Source organism: Amia ocellicauda, chromosome 19, assembly GCF_036373705.1.
Source record: "Amia ocellicauda isolate fAmiCal2 chromosome 19, fAmiCal2.hap1, whole genome shotgun sequence".
NCBI classification, from domain to species: domain Eukaryota; kingdom Metazoa; phylum Chordata; class Actinopteri; order Amiiformes; family Amiidae; genus Amia; species Amia ocellicauda.
The window spans coordinates 16,157,348-16,172,166 of record NC_089868.1 but is presented as its reverse complement, the minus strand read 5'-3'; the positions used below and the strand labels follow the sequence as shown (position 1 = coordinate 16,172,166).

Sequence of the window (14,819 nt, the reverse complement as noted above, 5' to 3'; positions counted from 1 at the left end):
GGGACAGGAATGAGATGTTATTACAGGGGAATGCTGCAAAGACCGCCAGTCTGCGTTTCAAACCTCAGACAAAGTCCGGACACGTCGTGCACACGGCGTTGGAACCGGTTCTTACAAAACCGCAGTGCAGCGATGTGGGTTACTGTGCAGAGAGCAGAGCAAAGCAGTACAATGTTAGAATGTGCAAATTGTTTCGCCTGAAGGTTCTACTTCAACTATATATAGACCCTGATTAACTGATGTAAATAAATACATCTTCACATTAAGTATCAGTTCATTGTCAAATATAGGACCTAAATGTTAACGTGTAGCGAGATGGGATATTGGCATTTAAAGCACCATTACAAAAGAGGTAGGAGGAATGCAGAAATAATGTTACAATATGAAATCAGATGTCAACATTTCACATTTAACTAAATATTGTTAATTTTATTAGGAAAGCATTTATTTTCCCTGTACCTGGAGGCGGCAACACAATACAATGTGCATTTATTCCCCACACACAATTATTTGAACAAACATCACCATATTTAAAGTATTAGAATTTATTTAGAAAAATTGATTTCACATTTTCAACTTATTTGTTTTACAAAAAAAAGTCCCCCTATTACAAAGACATTAAATACCCCCCACGATTTACAAAAAACAAGTATATAATTAGTATTATAAAAAAATGTAGCACTTTTATGTACCACCCAAGTACAAAATTACCAAAAATGGCTTTGACATCCTTTTATAAATTGTATTCAAAAAGGTGTTCACCGTTAGATCCAAAAATTAACCTTTTCTTAACTAGGCACATTAACTAGAAACTGCAGTTTGTCTATTACATTAGTCATAATTCCTGAAACATTGCAGGCTCTATTCAAATCTTATTCTTTGCCCTGGCTTAAGACGCATTTGTTTTCTGTGGTTTCAAGACTGAACACACGGACAACAGGACACGGCAGTAACAGGTTTGATGTAAAACAGCACCATGTTTGTTGTTCATGGATGTCCCAGGTGCATAAAGGATTCACAGATGTAGGACAAAATCTGAATGTATAGTTTGCATGGCTTATAAAAGAAAGTCACAAACCCCAAAACCAGCTGCATGGTAGTAGTATCCACAGATGGCAGATTGCCAACATCAAAATTACACCGAAGAGGACATTTTTTTTTTTTTTTTTTTTTAAGCCCTTATACAAAACACAATTAAAATATAATGCTTAATTAATTGAATTGCTTAACCTCCAAAAACAATACATTTCTGTACCAAACTGACTCAAGCGAGGATGCGTTTCTTAACTATTGCCGATTTCTCCTCATAGTTTCAAGTGCAAAACACGTAACAAGGCAAGACAGTGTTACAATGTGCTGTCATTCTCCCACACAAACACTGGGCTGTGCATTTTCACACAGACGCTTCTAATTGTACCATGTGACCAAGTGTTCAGTTCCATTTGTAGCACTTATTCTCCTAAACGCAGGTTGTCACACAATTAATCCAATTAAGGTAAGGCATGTACCACAGCAGTAACCGAAATGAAGAACGAAGTCGTCTGTAATTATGTTTTTACAATGCAGTACATAACGAAGGCAGATATCAGCACCCCAGAAAGACAAGAGATGAATAGAGCCTTCTGTCTCCCGTTGGAGAGGTCAATGTACAACTGGCTCTTGCTAGTTCATATTAACATTAAACTCAGCACAGCCAGGTTTCAGCCACAAGTTACTTAAAGCATGCTAAGATCACAAATAAATAAAGCTATTTCAGATGAAGCTTTTGCAAGTGAAGAAATTAGCCTGTTGCCTTTTTAGGGCTTTGCTCATTTTTTCCCAAGATTCTGTGCAAGCCAGGAGACATGAAATAAGGCTTGGCTGCAGTTCCGTCGTTTCTCTCGAGGTCTTCACCTACAGGAGGTCCCCACGGAAAGAACAACGCATTCCCAGCAAACCAGAGAGGAAGCAGAGGGAGAGAGAGAGAGAGGGGAAAAAACAGAGTGGAAAGAAGTTAGATGGTCCCAAAGCCCAGCTATGAAGGAAGAACAGGATAAAATAAGTTTGAAGCCATGCAGTAAGAACAGAAAGAACAAGGTAATCCAACAACACCTTGTGGTCAACACCGGGTTTAAAAGGACAGAGAACGCCGCATATTAGAAGTAGTATTTGATTTCTGTGAACTAGAAGCCCCTGCTTCCGTTAAGATTAATCAAACTACATTGACAGCCACTCAAAGCAAAGGTTTTGTGCAGAACTTTTTCCCTGTTTGATATTACCTAGATCTTGTGTCCAGTTGAAAAACTGAAAAATGTCCTCTCCAGAACTTGTTTGATAATCTTTCTGATTTATTGCACATTCCTGACGACTTAAAATGTATATAATGGAATTTGTTGTACTTACAGAAACACAGGAACAGGGTGTCGACACACATTGCATAGACGCTGAAAAAGCCATGAGCGATCAGGTAGGAACCAAAGATCACTGTCTGCAGAGGAGAGAGAAGAAAGAGTCACATTGGTGCAGACTAGGGTCTCCACAGAACTGGGTCCCTCTTATTTGCTCTAAATCTAAAAATCATTATTATAAACTAATAAAGATCTGAGTAATCTGCTGTCTTGTAGAACAGTATCAGTTGACCTGTAGACAAAGGGCTAAAGAGGTTTGTTGACAAACGAGTGTGACATTAAAAGCTGAATCTTAAACTCCATGGGGACCATTAGACACCCTGGGTTTGAATTGTGGGTATTCGTATTGCAGTGACAAACAAATAGGCTCTATTCTCCATCTCCTGTTCTCATATGAATCCAAATTTGACCTTGAACAAGTGTGGTCTAACACTCAGGCTTTTGAAACCTATATTTTATCAGATGTGCTAAAAAGCGGTCTGTTTCACTTACCAAGAGTGGCACCCAGTAATAGTTTAATGATGGTACTTCTTCTTGAATAACAGGTATTCTACGTGTGAAGAAGAAGAAGGCAAGGACACCTGCAAAACACATGAACTCTCTTAGGAAAAAAATGTTTTGGTCTTGTAATGTACAGGTTGTATTTGGCACAGCGCAAATCTATTTCAATAAAAACTGGACTGTAAAACCGGTTACAGTTCATTCACGGCTGTTTTAATCACATTAATGCATTCCAAATGCAGGTAGTTACGATATTTAATATGTGCTCTTGCCAGTTTGATTATCGTGATTCTGTTCTAAGATTACCATATGGGAACATAACTTACCAACACTTCCTGCAATGAGAACTTTCCCTAGGAACAGCAGGAAGTCTGTGACCTTGTCTAACACTGCAACTCTGTGGTGAAGGGAAAAAGGAGCGAGGTCACAGAGCAGCCTCAGGAATGTCAAACAGCTAGAGAGCAGGACAAGATCTTACCTGACAACGTTCCTCATCAGCAAAAAGAAAGCATCTTTTGCTGACGTGCAGAAATTCTTGCCATATATTGCAATCTGAAAGGAACAAAAGGATATTTCAAAATCAAGGTGCATCAGTCAATTTTTTTTGTCTTCCATTTTATAAAGGGGTAGATGCAGGTATGACTGCACTGTTTGATTTGTTCTAAAATGCATCAACAGAGAAGGGGGAATTAAATCCAACAATGCTTGACTTAACCTTACTTGGTACGGAACCTGTGAGAGCACTTTGATACTTTACATCCCCAAGTCTTGTAATAAAACTTTTAATATTAACTGGGAGTGAAATCTAAATGCTAATGAGGGCCCGTATGCGGTCAGTTTGAGCTAAACACTTCGAACATTATATTAATGACTTCTTACACTCACCATTATGTATGCATTTCTGTTCATGAATTTAATGAAATGCTCCAAGCACCAGAAACAGCATTTTAGACAGCATAGCAGGAATCTGGCGAACGAGTTCTGCACGCCTGAAAAATATCCATAATTTATCTAGTCAGGACTATGTTTCAATATGAATGTTAAATTATTGATCTTACCCTGAAGGATATAGGAACCAAACCCCAAAGCCTAGCCTAGTTTTATTCCCCAAACAAGAAGAGTTTCGCCCAGTGAAAGCCTGTGCATCCTTTCACAAACAGCTGCTCTTTCACTACCTGTTTTAGCTTTATAATGAAACAAACAACCAAATAAAATATTTTTAAAGAAAATGCATTTTTTTCCATATGCTATGCCTGTTACGTATTAATTTGCTTCAGAGACTGTTAATTCCTTTTCAGTTCTACAAATTGTAGTGTGCGTTCTTGGGAACAATGCCTCACCTTTCAGTTTGTGGTCCAGATACTCCAGAATGATTCTGATCAGCTGTACGATGGCAAGGATGAGCGAGCCGAACGCCAGAGAGCCCGTGTGATACCTGCGAACACAACGATGGAGGTCTCTTGAATTGTCCTTCACTGAATGATCGAGAAGGATCTCACATTAGACATCCTTAAGAAACAGGTATACAAGAGTCCAAACCACAGAAAACCAAGGGCACATCAATTCATTCAACCTTTGTAGTACGGCAGAGATTAACAACATTTAATAAACATTATTTCTTCCACATCAATTCTGATTATAGCCACTAGAGGGAAGTCAATAGCTAGGAATACAGCCTGACTATACTTTAACCTTTGCAAGTGTAGTAGTTCATCTAGTTTAATTTTCAGTGTCAGTCTATTAAGAAATAACCCTGAGGCTTTACCTTATGGCTCTCCCGAACGAGGAGAAGAGGGGGCACACGGGAATGTCGGCCGGCTTCTTCATGGCCCAGTAGTACGAGGCGAAGGCCCCGGCGAGGGTGCACTGGCCCAGGGCGATGGCGAAGTTGACGAGCCACAGGAACACCAGCAGATTGCACAGCTGCAGGATGAAGATGTACCGGTGGTAGAGAGACTCCCCGCCGTAGAACGCAAACGTGCACTGAGAGCCAGGACACACCTTGGTCACGTTGGTTTTATTGAAAGTCTGGAGGTGAAACACAGGTCGTTGTAAGGACACTGAGACGGAGACGACGCATCAACCACAGATCAGGGATCAGCCCAACAGGAAATACTGCATGCTGGGATACTAAGGCGATGCAATCAAACCTAAAAGTGTACAGCCATGTCAAAATACAACATTCTTAAAAAAAAATACAATTTACTGTCTTTGTTTTAACATGTTTCAGAATATGAATGTCTCTATAAAGCAAATTGTCCTTGAGAACAAGATAACAGTAGAAGAACATGTGAAAGCAAAAACCAACTGCAACTAACTTTGTGAACAGCATGAGAAGCTTGTCTCAAAGAACATCGCCATCTGCTCCTTATTTTATATTACTGTACGACTTCTTATGTAAGAAAACGCCTTATCATACCGGATAGACAATATCATCACATCTGACTAACTCCAGGGAAAAGCATGCAACGCAAGGAAAAGAAAGTGCTGCTGTGTTACTGACAAAGATGCTGCAGTGTTAAAATTCATGACATCTCTCTCAAAAAAAGTTAATCTGATAGTTTATTTCTACTTTAAAGGCAGTAGTGCACAAAACCATTGCTGACAGTCCTAAAACATTGTGGATGGCTAGACATCCTGACACTGATACGTTAATATTCAGGGAGAAAACAAAAACAAACTTACTTCAGGATTACATGTGAGGTTTGCATACATGCAGTTTGGTTGTGTAGGCATCACTTTGTAGACAGGCTCTCCAGAAGATGCCAAGAAGCTTTACACCACGTTAAGGTTATAATGTGAAAGGGCACTTCATTTCCCCAACAACAGCAACAGAAATAGTCTCTATTCATCTTCCACACACTCACAAAAACAAAAATCAATTCATACCAGGGCCCTCCAGTTTAATTCCTACTGGGCTGCTCTGTACTTTGGCTCTAAACAAGCTCTGAGGTAATTTATTAGACTAATTATCTGAATGAGTGGATGAATTTAAGACTTCTCTCTGGGCCCAAATGTTGTTACAGGATCTGTACCTTTAATCAATAGCGTTTGAGGACTCAAATCATTTTAGCCATTAACAGTAACTATCTGAGTTGATCTGATTTGCGATAACATCTGGATAAACTAACACATTCAATTGACTGAAAACCCTGAGAAAGACTGAGAAAGCACTGCCTGCCCAGAATTTTGAGTTTAGATGCTAGAGAGTTAATTTAGAGTTTATGGCACTGGTGTATTACATTCAATGTGATCTGAATTGTATTCATGGACCACCTGTGTCTTGGAGATCTCTGCAGGCCATAAAATGAACAGTATAATTTAACAAAACACAATATATGTGAATCAAATCACTATTATCAACAAACATTTATTTTTTTACCTTGAACCATTACAGATCATTCTCATAAAAACTGAAAAGTCAGAGCAACCATCTCTCCTGCTGCTTTCTTGACATAATTATAACCTCTGCTCTATCATTCCAATAATAGTCTCTTAAGAATGTGTGTCTCCCTTGAAAATGCAATTTAGAAGTCTTAGAAATATACTAATGTGGCGAAGAAAACACCATTTCAGTGTGATATTGCAGGCCAGGGTTTTTACACTTTTCTTGACTTGTAAATTAGTTAAACAAGTAACGCCATCCACTGGTGACACCATGTATGTACAGCAATGGCTAAAATGCATAGTGTGTGTGTATCATATTATATAACTCAAGTAGATAAAATAATACTGAATTACTGTGGCACAGACCCATTAAATCACATTTTCATGACACACTTTTTACGGTGGTCTTCATCTCAAAGTGTTTGAAAGTGAGTCTTGTTACTATAAAGCAGAGTGCAAGTTAGACGTACAGACCCCTTAAACGCGTCTCAGTGGAGTATCTAAACTGCATGTGTGTGTAAGATCACGCATCAGCGCAGGCAAAGGATACACAGCCGTAACAGCCCAGTAGGAGATGCACACGGCTATGAGAAGGAAAGTGATGATGGGGTAGAACAGTGCGGACATGATGTATCCGATCGCCCTGGAAGGACACGGAAAAGTAGCAGGTTAAGTTCTTTACATTTAATTCAGATTAAACTGTTTATTGAAAACATCTCCTGATCCACAATATAGATCTAGCAGGGGTATAATCAGGTACATTTAATACATTAATACATAAAACAGTCTTGCTATAACTTTGGGATAAAACACTTTTGAATTCCTAATAACAGAATCCAAAAGGGAATCGGCACAACCCAACCAATCAAAAATGATTCCTTATACACATAAAGTATAATAAATGCTTTGTTTATTATAAAATGCCAATTATTTGTGCCATAAACGCACGCCACATCCACCAGCGCTGTGTACTTACTTGCTTCCTTCCTTGAGCAACGCGATCGCTATGCGGACTCTGTTCCTCAAGAATATCAGCATGAGTATTATAATGACTTCAATGATGCACAGGAATATCACTAGGAATTAAAAAGAGGAGAGCAGATTAAGCGGTGACAGAAAACGGGGAGAACACAGAGCTAAAACAGAGGAATAATTTGGAAGACCTTGGGGGGGAGAAGCCTGGTTGAATGCAGATGTGCCGAGCATGATGCACTTTCTATGTAAATTATTTATTTCCCGACCGCGGGGAGACGGATCAGTGTGGTGTACAGAGCCTCTCGTGACAATGGAGGTGGTGTAACATCATGACACATCTGCCTGCTCCGGCCATGTTGCCACGTCCCACCCGGGCTGATGCGACCCAGGTCGGGGTGTTCCCGTACACTACTCCACACTAGTGGTCCAAGCCCGGTGATTCCGACATCAACCGGAAAAGAGCTGAGCCCACGTTTCACCGCACCAGCACAGAGCGATGGCCATTCATGAGCTCTTTGTGTGACTCGCTACTCCAGCAGATGTTGTCACAGTGATTAAGAGATTTAACACTTGCTTGCTTTACTGAAGCGGATTCATTAACTTTTGAAAGGGGCTCCTGAAATTGACAAGCCCTTAGCAACGAATGGCTTACTAGACAAAAATAATTTGCTAGCTTAGGGCAGCAGGGATTAAAGCCGTTGAGCTGCAAGACTGGGTCAGTTAGCGGTGATGTAGTCGGAGAGAGAGAGGGAGGGATCTACGCTTTCTTTGAGCTGAAGATGTCGTCAGCGCTTTCTGACACTTTGGCCCACGCCTCAGGATCCGGAAAGCTTCAAATTCAAAAAAGGAAAACGGACTAGTTATTGTAGTACTTTGCCTCAGCAGATGTACCAAGAAAGCGAACCAGACTATAAGTGAAAATACAGAAAACAGCTCTTTATATAGCTGAGATCTGGTCTGTAAATGGGGAGAGAAATATCCAGAAGCTCAAAGCGTGTACAAAAGCTTTCATATCCGAGATATCCCTTTATGCTCTGCCTTGACCTCCCACTGAGAGAGAGATGAAGGTGGATGTAAATCAGCCCCATTTTCTTCTACAAACATTACAAATCGTCAGAAAAACGGCAGCCGTCACCAACCTGACACTTCCAAGCTTGTTATATAGACTGACAGTTTACTCCGAGGCGTTAGCACGATGGAAAGAAATGACAAAGCGCGGAGGCTGTTGATTAGTCCTTCATTTGCATGCGAGTTCGTGAACGTTGCACCTAGATAACATGCCAGCGTAACTCGGCTGTACTTGTGAAGAACACAGTGTCACCTGGCATGCACACAGCAGAGTGCCTGTGAACTCACTGAAGATGAGCCAGGTCTGACTGAGCTGCAGGTAGACTCTGAAGTCCGTCTGGAAACCGATGTCTGAGATGGTGACGTCAGCGCCGGGCTTCCCTCGCAGGGTGCTGAACTCCCAGTAACAGTGCCAGATTCCTGCACGAAACGACACGACACTGAGCCAATGAAATAACTACCCTTCAGTTAACAGACAGTAGTTGAGTAATAGCAAGAGTTCGTTATTAAGTTTTTTTTTTTTTTGTCTTAGTTCTTCAACAGCCAACATCAACATTTGAAGCTAAACATAATCTGAAACACTTCCATAAATCAGTATAAATGCAACCCTATCCCCAATGGAGTATTTTATTCACTGGGTAACCTAACTGTAACCCAAAGCCAGACCCTTATCTCAACACTGAAGTTAATCGGAGTGCAATACTTCTCTTAATTGATCCTAATGTGTCTCTAATTCCTACGATTCCCTGTATGACTAATTGACCGTTTTCCATCCTTTTATCAATTCCCACGTGTGGAATTTAATGCCCTTGCTGTGGAAGAGGATCGGAGAGTCCAACTGACCGTATCCGATGACCCCGATGACTCCGAAGATGATGAGCCAGAGAAGCACCCCCGCCGTGTAGCGCAGCAGCAAGATGAACGTCAGACTCACCAGCATGGCGATGACCAGGCCTCTGAGGAAAGACACGCACACACATGCAAATTACAAACTTGCGTCCTTGCGTTTTCATTTACAAAGAGTAGAAACTGGGTCCTTAGGGTAAATTAAACCACAGTTGGATACATGTTTGTAATTTGCCATTTGAAGGGCAGGGTAAAGTATTGATTTGTTCTAGGGCATAACTGGACCTTTCATTGTTAATTTAATCCGGATAATCTCTCCCCACAGCCCAGCAAAACACAAAACCCCAGTGTTATGGTTTTATTTATGGTTAATATAGTGACATTGAAGATTAATCCACCATGTTGTTCTGACAGCTCTTTTTTCAACATACTAAGATGATTCTCTTATGAACTGCACAACTTACATTAAAATCCAATACCAAGAGCTGGCGTAGTCTTCGAAAATCTTCATCCCCACTTCCCTGGCGTCGAGAAGGCTGTTTATGCCACTGTGGGAGATACAGGGTGCTTGCTGAGCAGTGCGACACCTCACAATCATTGTATATAATAGACATGGCAGAAAAGCTTATCATTGCAGTTTATTAGATGGCTGTTAAAACGCTTTGGCACAGGGGCTCATCCCTGATAAACTGCCATACAGTAGCTATGTGCGATTCATAGGAATTAGTGCAGTGACAGCAAAGGCAAAGCAGCAACGCCATATGTGAATCTAGAAGGATTTAATATGTATGCAGTTGTTTATTCATTAAATATAGTTAGTTATCCACCATAATAATTATAATTCAACAACCCGGCATTAATTAATACTGGGACATGCCCTTCTATTAAAAGGTTTCATGTACAGGAGTGACACGAGATATATATATTAGACAGAATATACAGACACAAACACACACACCTATATATAAGGCCTACTCGTAATTCAGACCCACAGGAGATATTGACTGCGGCTGCCAACATGCTTCTGGAAACAGCTTCCACAGCCAAAGCCGAAGAGACAGACGTGGGAATTTTGTGAATCTTCAATCCTGTTGTCCTATTTGTCTATTTATGTTTGTTGGTTATTGTGCTGAAACAAAGGAGAGCTAACGGAACCAAATAAGCAATTTCAGGATCTTTGCTGATCTCTTAATAAAGCTCCAGAACTAATTCCAGAGAATAATGAGGACTCCTCTAACAAGCAACACAAAAGGCTAAACAGCTGCTCTGGGCTTTTTGATACATGTGTGTCTATTGTCACTGGAACGGGAGAAAATAAAAGAATTAGAATTTCAATCTACATTGCCTGTATATCCCTCACGGCCATACAGCTATGTGTGTGTGCATTTTATGGTTCCACCACACCTCTATCTTGGTGGTGCTCTCCAATCTGTAAGACCTCCGTGAATGACTGGAAACAAAGACTGTTAACCGTTCATGTATGTAATTATTTGCCGGCATTATTCGATATAAATGGTTTACTAAAGCAAACTGGATTCAGAGCTACTCCTTGAGCATTTGGTAAGTTTAAGCAGATTTCGACAACATTGTTTCAGATGATCTCTCTCAGAAAGACCTTCAGATAACTAAATCCATTCTCGAATACATATGGTACATATATTTAGGATTTTCATTCTCTTTTCTTTTTTTAATAAAGCTCACATTCTTGGTGACTGATAAATTGCATGTCTGTTTCACTGAACATTTTTAATCCATTCGTTTTAAGGACCTGTCAAACCCAACCATGTCAATTCTACAAAAACAGATAATTACACTTGGAGGTCACCAAAAGACAATGAAAAAGGACTGAAAACCCATGTTAGCTGAAAACAATGTATACCACTTATCAGCAAGGATGGAGTTATAATTAACAAATCATAACAGGGAATAGTCACTATAGAGTCACTTAAAGCTGTGTATTTTCCCCTATTTCAGAAGGAGCAGCCTTGAATCTTAGATCATGTACTAGCAAGCTTCCTCCTAATGAAAATACACTGATATATCAAATTATTTATAAATAAATACAACAATATCATTGTAATAAGTCAGTAAATCTGATTTTTAATGGAAACATTTGTAATTCTTAATAGTATTTTTCTTTTTCAAAGTACAAAATGAGTTAGGAATAAATCCTCCAGTAACACAGGTATGGTGTCTAATTGCTGCTACTCTAAAACTTCAGTGCAGACCACATTTTGGAAAATTAATAATTAAATCAAATCAATTAGGCCCATGGGGTATTGAAATGGTATGAAAGGTAATTTTTAAATGTATAGGTTTGAAATCTAAATTACTCAGAAAATGAGAAACCGATTTTGCATTATTTCAGTGTTTTTACCGCTAACTATACATGTCCCCACACCAGAACCATTTTGTGTAGCAAATTCCAGTCTGACTCATTCAATGGTTATTTATTGTGATATATATTTATACTTCATACATAAATATATTTTATATGTATACAAGAATAAAGCATACAAATCTAGTATTTGTGGCTGACTAAGGATCTGTAGTACATCCTGCTTCAGAGATGTAGCCGGTATCCAGATCTCTTGTGAAGCCCTGGCACAGTGTCATGGCATTACAGGCAGCTGGGTTAGTTAGCAGACAGCTCAGTGCTAGATAATGGTTAAAGGTTAAAAATGATTCGAGACCTTTCACCTCCTTGTTGAATAGCTGTAACTTGGCTATAAAAGAAAAGCACTCAGCTGTTAAGGTTTTTCAAAGAGATGTTAAACAAACATTGACATGGATTTTTGCCGATAATATACATGGATATAATAAACCCAATACCAAAGGGTGATGGTTATAATTATTTCTGCAGTGGCTGTTATCAGAAGATCAACAATGCAAATTAAGTGTTTGCTTCTGTATCTCATTCCTATTACTTTCAAATAAATCAACACAGGTATTATGGAAGAGTAGCCAGGACAGTGTGATTAAGTAGTTTTGATACAACTTTTATTAAACACTAATTCAAAGCTGCTTTTAAAGTGTTACAGCTTTGTTTTCAACTATTACTACATTGAGAAATGATAATGCCAATGTTAATGTATGGTTATGTGGTGTCTTTCATTAATATGAATGAAAGGTAGTAGAGCACAATAGACCTGCAAATATCACAGAAGATTATTTCAAGAAAGAAAGTGGAAAGACGTGGTGATATTGTCCCTCGCTGTGCAAATGCAGTCAGAGGAAGACCGCATTAAAGACTGTCTTATGCTCTAGTGGACGCTGTTTATTTTGCTACTGGTTAATATTTGTCCTGCTGACAGAATAATAGAAGCTATTTTACAGATGTATTTGTACGTTATGGTGGGCCACTGGGGCGTACATGAAGCAAATATGTGGAAAAGTCACTAGTACATGTAAAAATGAAGCTTTCCTAAAGTGCTGCTCTAATTCATGCGCTTATAAACTTCTCAGACCTCCAGGGAAAGTGGTCGGAAGTGGTTTATTTTCCATCTGTAACACAGGAGCACAATTTGTCCATAACTTTCCTGTCCACTTTATCATATTGTGTACAAAAAAATCACCCTGACCTCCGGGGGCCCTGTCTCTAACAATCAAACGAATCTGGGAGTTGGAGAGAAGTGCAGGACTTACTTGGCCGCCTCTCTGAGATCAGTCACGTTTCTCGTTTTACCTCGTCCGTCTTTAAAGGTAGTTTTGTTTTGAACAGTCAGCACCCCATTTCTGGTGGTGAAATCTGGGAAGCAGCGCTGAAGAACTGCAAGACACATCCCATACCATAAACACAAAAGGAACAACAGTAACCTTAAAAAAAAAAAACATTCATTATCTTCAATTACGCTCCGAGGCACTGATGTAAAGCTTTCTTTCTTTCTTTTTATTTTTTAGATGTACTGAAAGCAACTTCAGCTTGTTAATTTAACAACAAAAACAAGGAATTTAGGATCAGTAATTAGCATGACAGCACACCATGTGTTTCTATTTTTCCATTTTCAAAGTTTTTAATGAAGCAGACTAAATAATTAATCAGTGTATCAGTTCTGAAAGCAAGTTTGCGTGTAACCCCACTGCTGCTCAGCTTGGGTGTCTTGATATCTTCTCTCACACACTGTGCAGCCAAAGGAATATCTTCAATTTTATTTATTTATTCAGTTTCTTTGGCATTAAAGAGAAAGCAGCACTACGTAACACCTGACAAAGCATCTCAGACAAACATCTGTAAGATGGAATTTGTGTAAAATCCCAGTGGGTCGTTCAGTTTTAAAAGGAGGAGTATGTGACTTAAATAATGACAAGGAACAGAAATGATGACATTTGTCTATTTGTGATGGAACTTCTTGTCAAGGATTCATTATTTAAGATTAGGATTTATTTTTCTACCAACACACACTTAAGATGCATACTTACATGGCCTGCTTGGCACTATCATAGACGGACAATCTTCGTCTTGTAAAACTTGTCCAACAGACTGAAACGAAATGGATAAATGCAATTAACTAACAATTGAACTATTTTGTAGGCAGTACCAGAAGGTGAGATTTGATTGGCTCCCTACAACAGTTAATTGAATGTATAATCCTGCTGTGTTTCTGTAATAAAATGGAATTCCTCTCACTTTTGTGGGATGTTGGAAGTTGTCATAAATCCCTTCATGCATGCTTCCATACTTCTAAATAACCCTGAATATCACGAGTGATGACCAAGCAGAGTTTTTCATCGCTTTCTGTGTGAGAGACGCTGTGAAATTCTGCACCGTTCAGTGTTTAGGTAAATGTCTTTGAAATTTCCATCTCAGTCTTCATATCCCTTAGAATGCTACAAAATTTCATACAAAGCATGTAAGATTGTCAGAGAAGGATAAAACTGAAAGCATGAACACATGAAGAGGATTTGTTTTTAAAGCTCTGTGCAAATTATCAGGGATAAATAAATATTAAGTCATAAAGGAGCAAAGCCATACTCAGTACATCGCACGTATGTAGTATTGATGCATTGTTGGGCTTGAAATCTGTGTTAACACCAGGTACTTTCCATTATGTTTGCACCAGAGGCGGTCATTAGTGTCCTACTGTAAACCTCAATTGATATTACCACCATGCAACGATGGAGTCCTTTTCAATCTGCCTAGAGGGAAGGTCAGGAGCTCCATTTGTGGGGAAACATGATGCAAATGCAGACTGTGCATGCAAAAATGTTTTTACAAATGGAAAGTGTAGAACGACTTGCTCACACTGTGTCATTAAGGGATTTTTCACATAACAGCGCCTACTGAAATATGTGGGCGAAGCGGCAGAGGGACAGACGTCTCCCCCCCACACAGCTTTCGTCTGTCATGGTCTATATCGGGCTCAGTACAGACACGCAGGATGTGTTAAACTCCCATTCATTCGCCACTTCTCTGTAGTGCCTGAGTCAGTATGATTACCATTCACTGCGTCCTCACAGATGTTCAATTTCCTTTTCAAACTGCTTCTTGTATTTTAATCGAGGAGCAGATTTCAATTGGTGAAGAATCGAGCTCATTCACAGGCAGTTTTTTACCGAATCGGGGAAGGAACTTTCTTCATATTCGAAGACGACAACGTGTCGTCTTCGAATATGAAGAAAGTTCCTTCTGCGATTCAGTAAATGCCAATATTCCAA

The 14,819-nt window shown here is 39.4% G+C and overlaps 1 protein-coding gene across 5 annotated transcripts in view; it reads right to left on the bottom strand.

Annotated features, from left to right (window-relative positions):
- slc44a5b (solute carrier family 44 member 5b) overlaps nt 1-14,819 on the bottom strand; it is a 90,272-nt gene that overhangs the window by 1,705 nt on the left and 73,748 nt on the right. For 2 of the 5 annotated variants that reach the window (XM_066691685.1, XM_066691684.1), the window contains exons 7-22: nt 13,584-13,644; nt 12,810-12,933; nt 11,858-11,890; nt 9,629-9,712; nt 9,162-9,274; nt 8,607-8,738; nt 7,252-7,351; nt 6,826-6,918; nt 5,574-5,661; nt 4,654-4,916; nt 4,229-4,323; nt 3,774-3,877; nt 3,367-3,440; nt 3,215-3,285; nt 2,880-2,968; nt 2,383-2,467 (exon numbers count right to left, since the gene is read on the bottom strand). In XM_066691685.1, the coding sequence (XP_066547782.1) occupies nt 2,383-2,467; nt 2,880-2,968; nt 3,215-3,285; nt 3,367-3,440; nt 3,774-3,877; nt 4,229-4,323; nt 4,654-4,916; nt 5,574-5,661; nt 6,826-6,918; nt 7,252-7,351; nt 8,607-8,738; nt 9,162-9,274; nt 9,629-9,712; nt 11,858-11,890; nt 12,810-12,933; nt 13,584-13,644 (1,609 nt within the window). Of the gene's footprint in view, nt 1-3; nt 1,894-2,382; nt 2,468-2,879; nt 2,969-3,214; nt 3,286-3,366; nt 3,441-3,773; nt 3,878-4,228; nt 4,324-4,653; nt 4,917-5,573; nt 5,662-6,825; nt 6,919-7,251; nt 7,352-8,606; nt 8,739-9,161; nt 9,275-9,628; nt 9,713-11,857; nt 11,891-12,809; nt 12,934-13,583; nt 13,645-14,819 lie in introns of those variants that run through there. The other 3 variants (XM_066691686.1, XM_066691688.1, XM_066691687.1) reach the window with 3 other exon arrangements.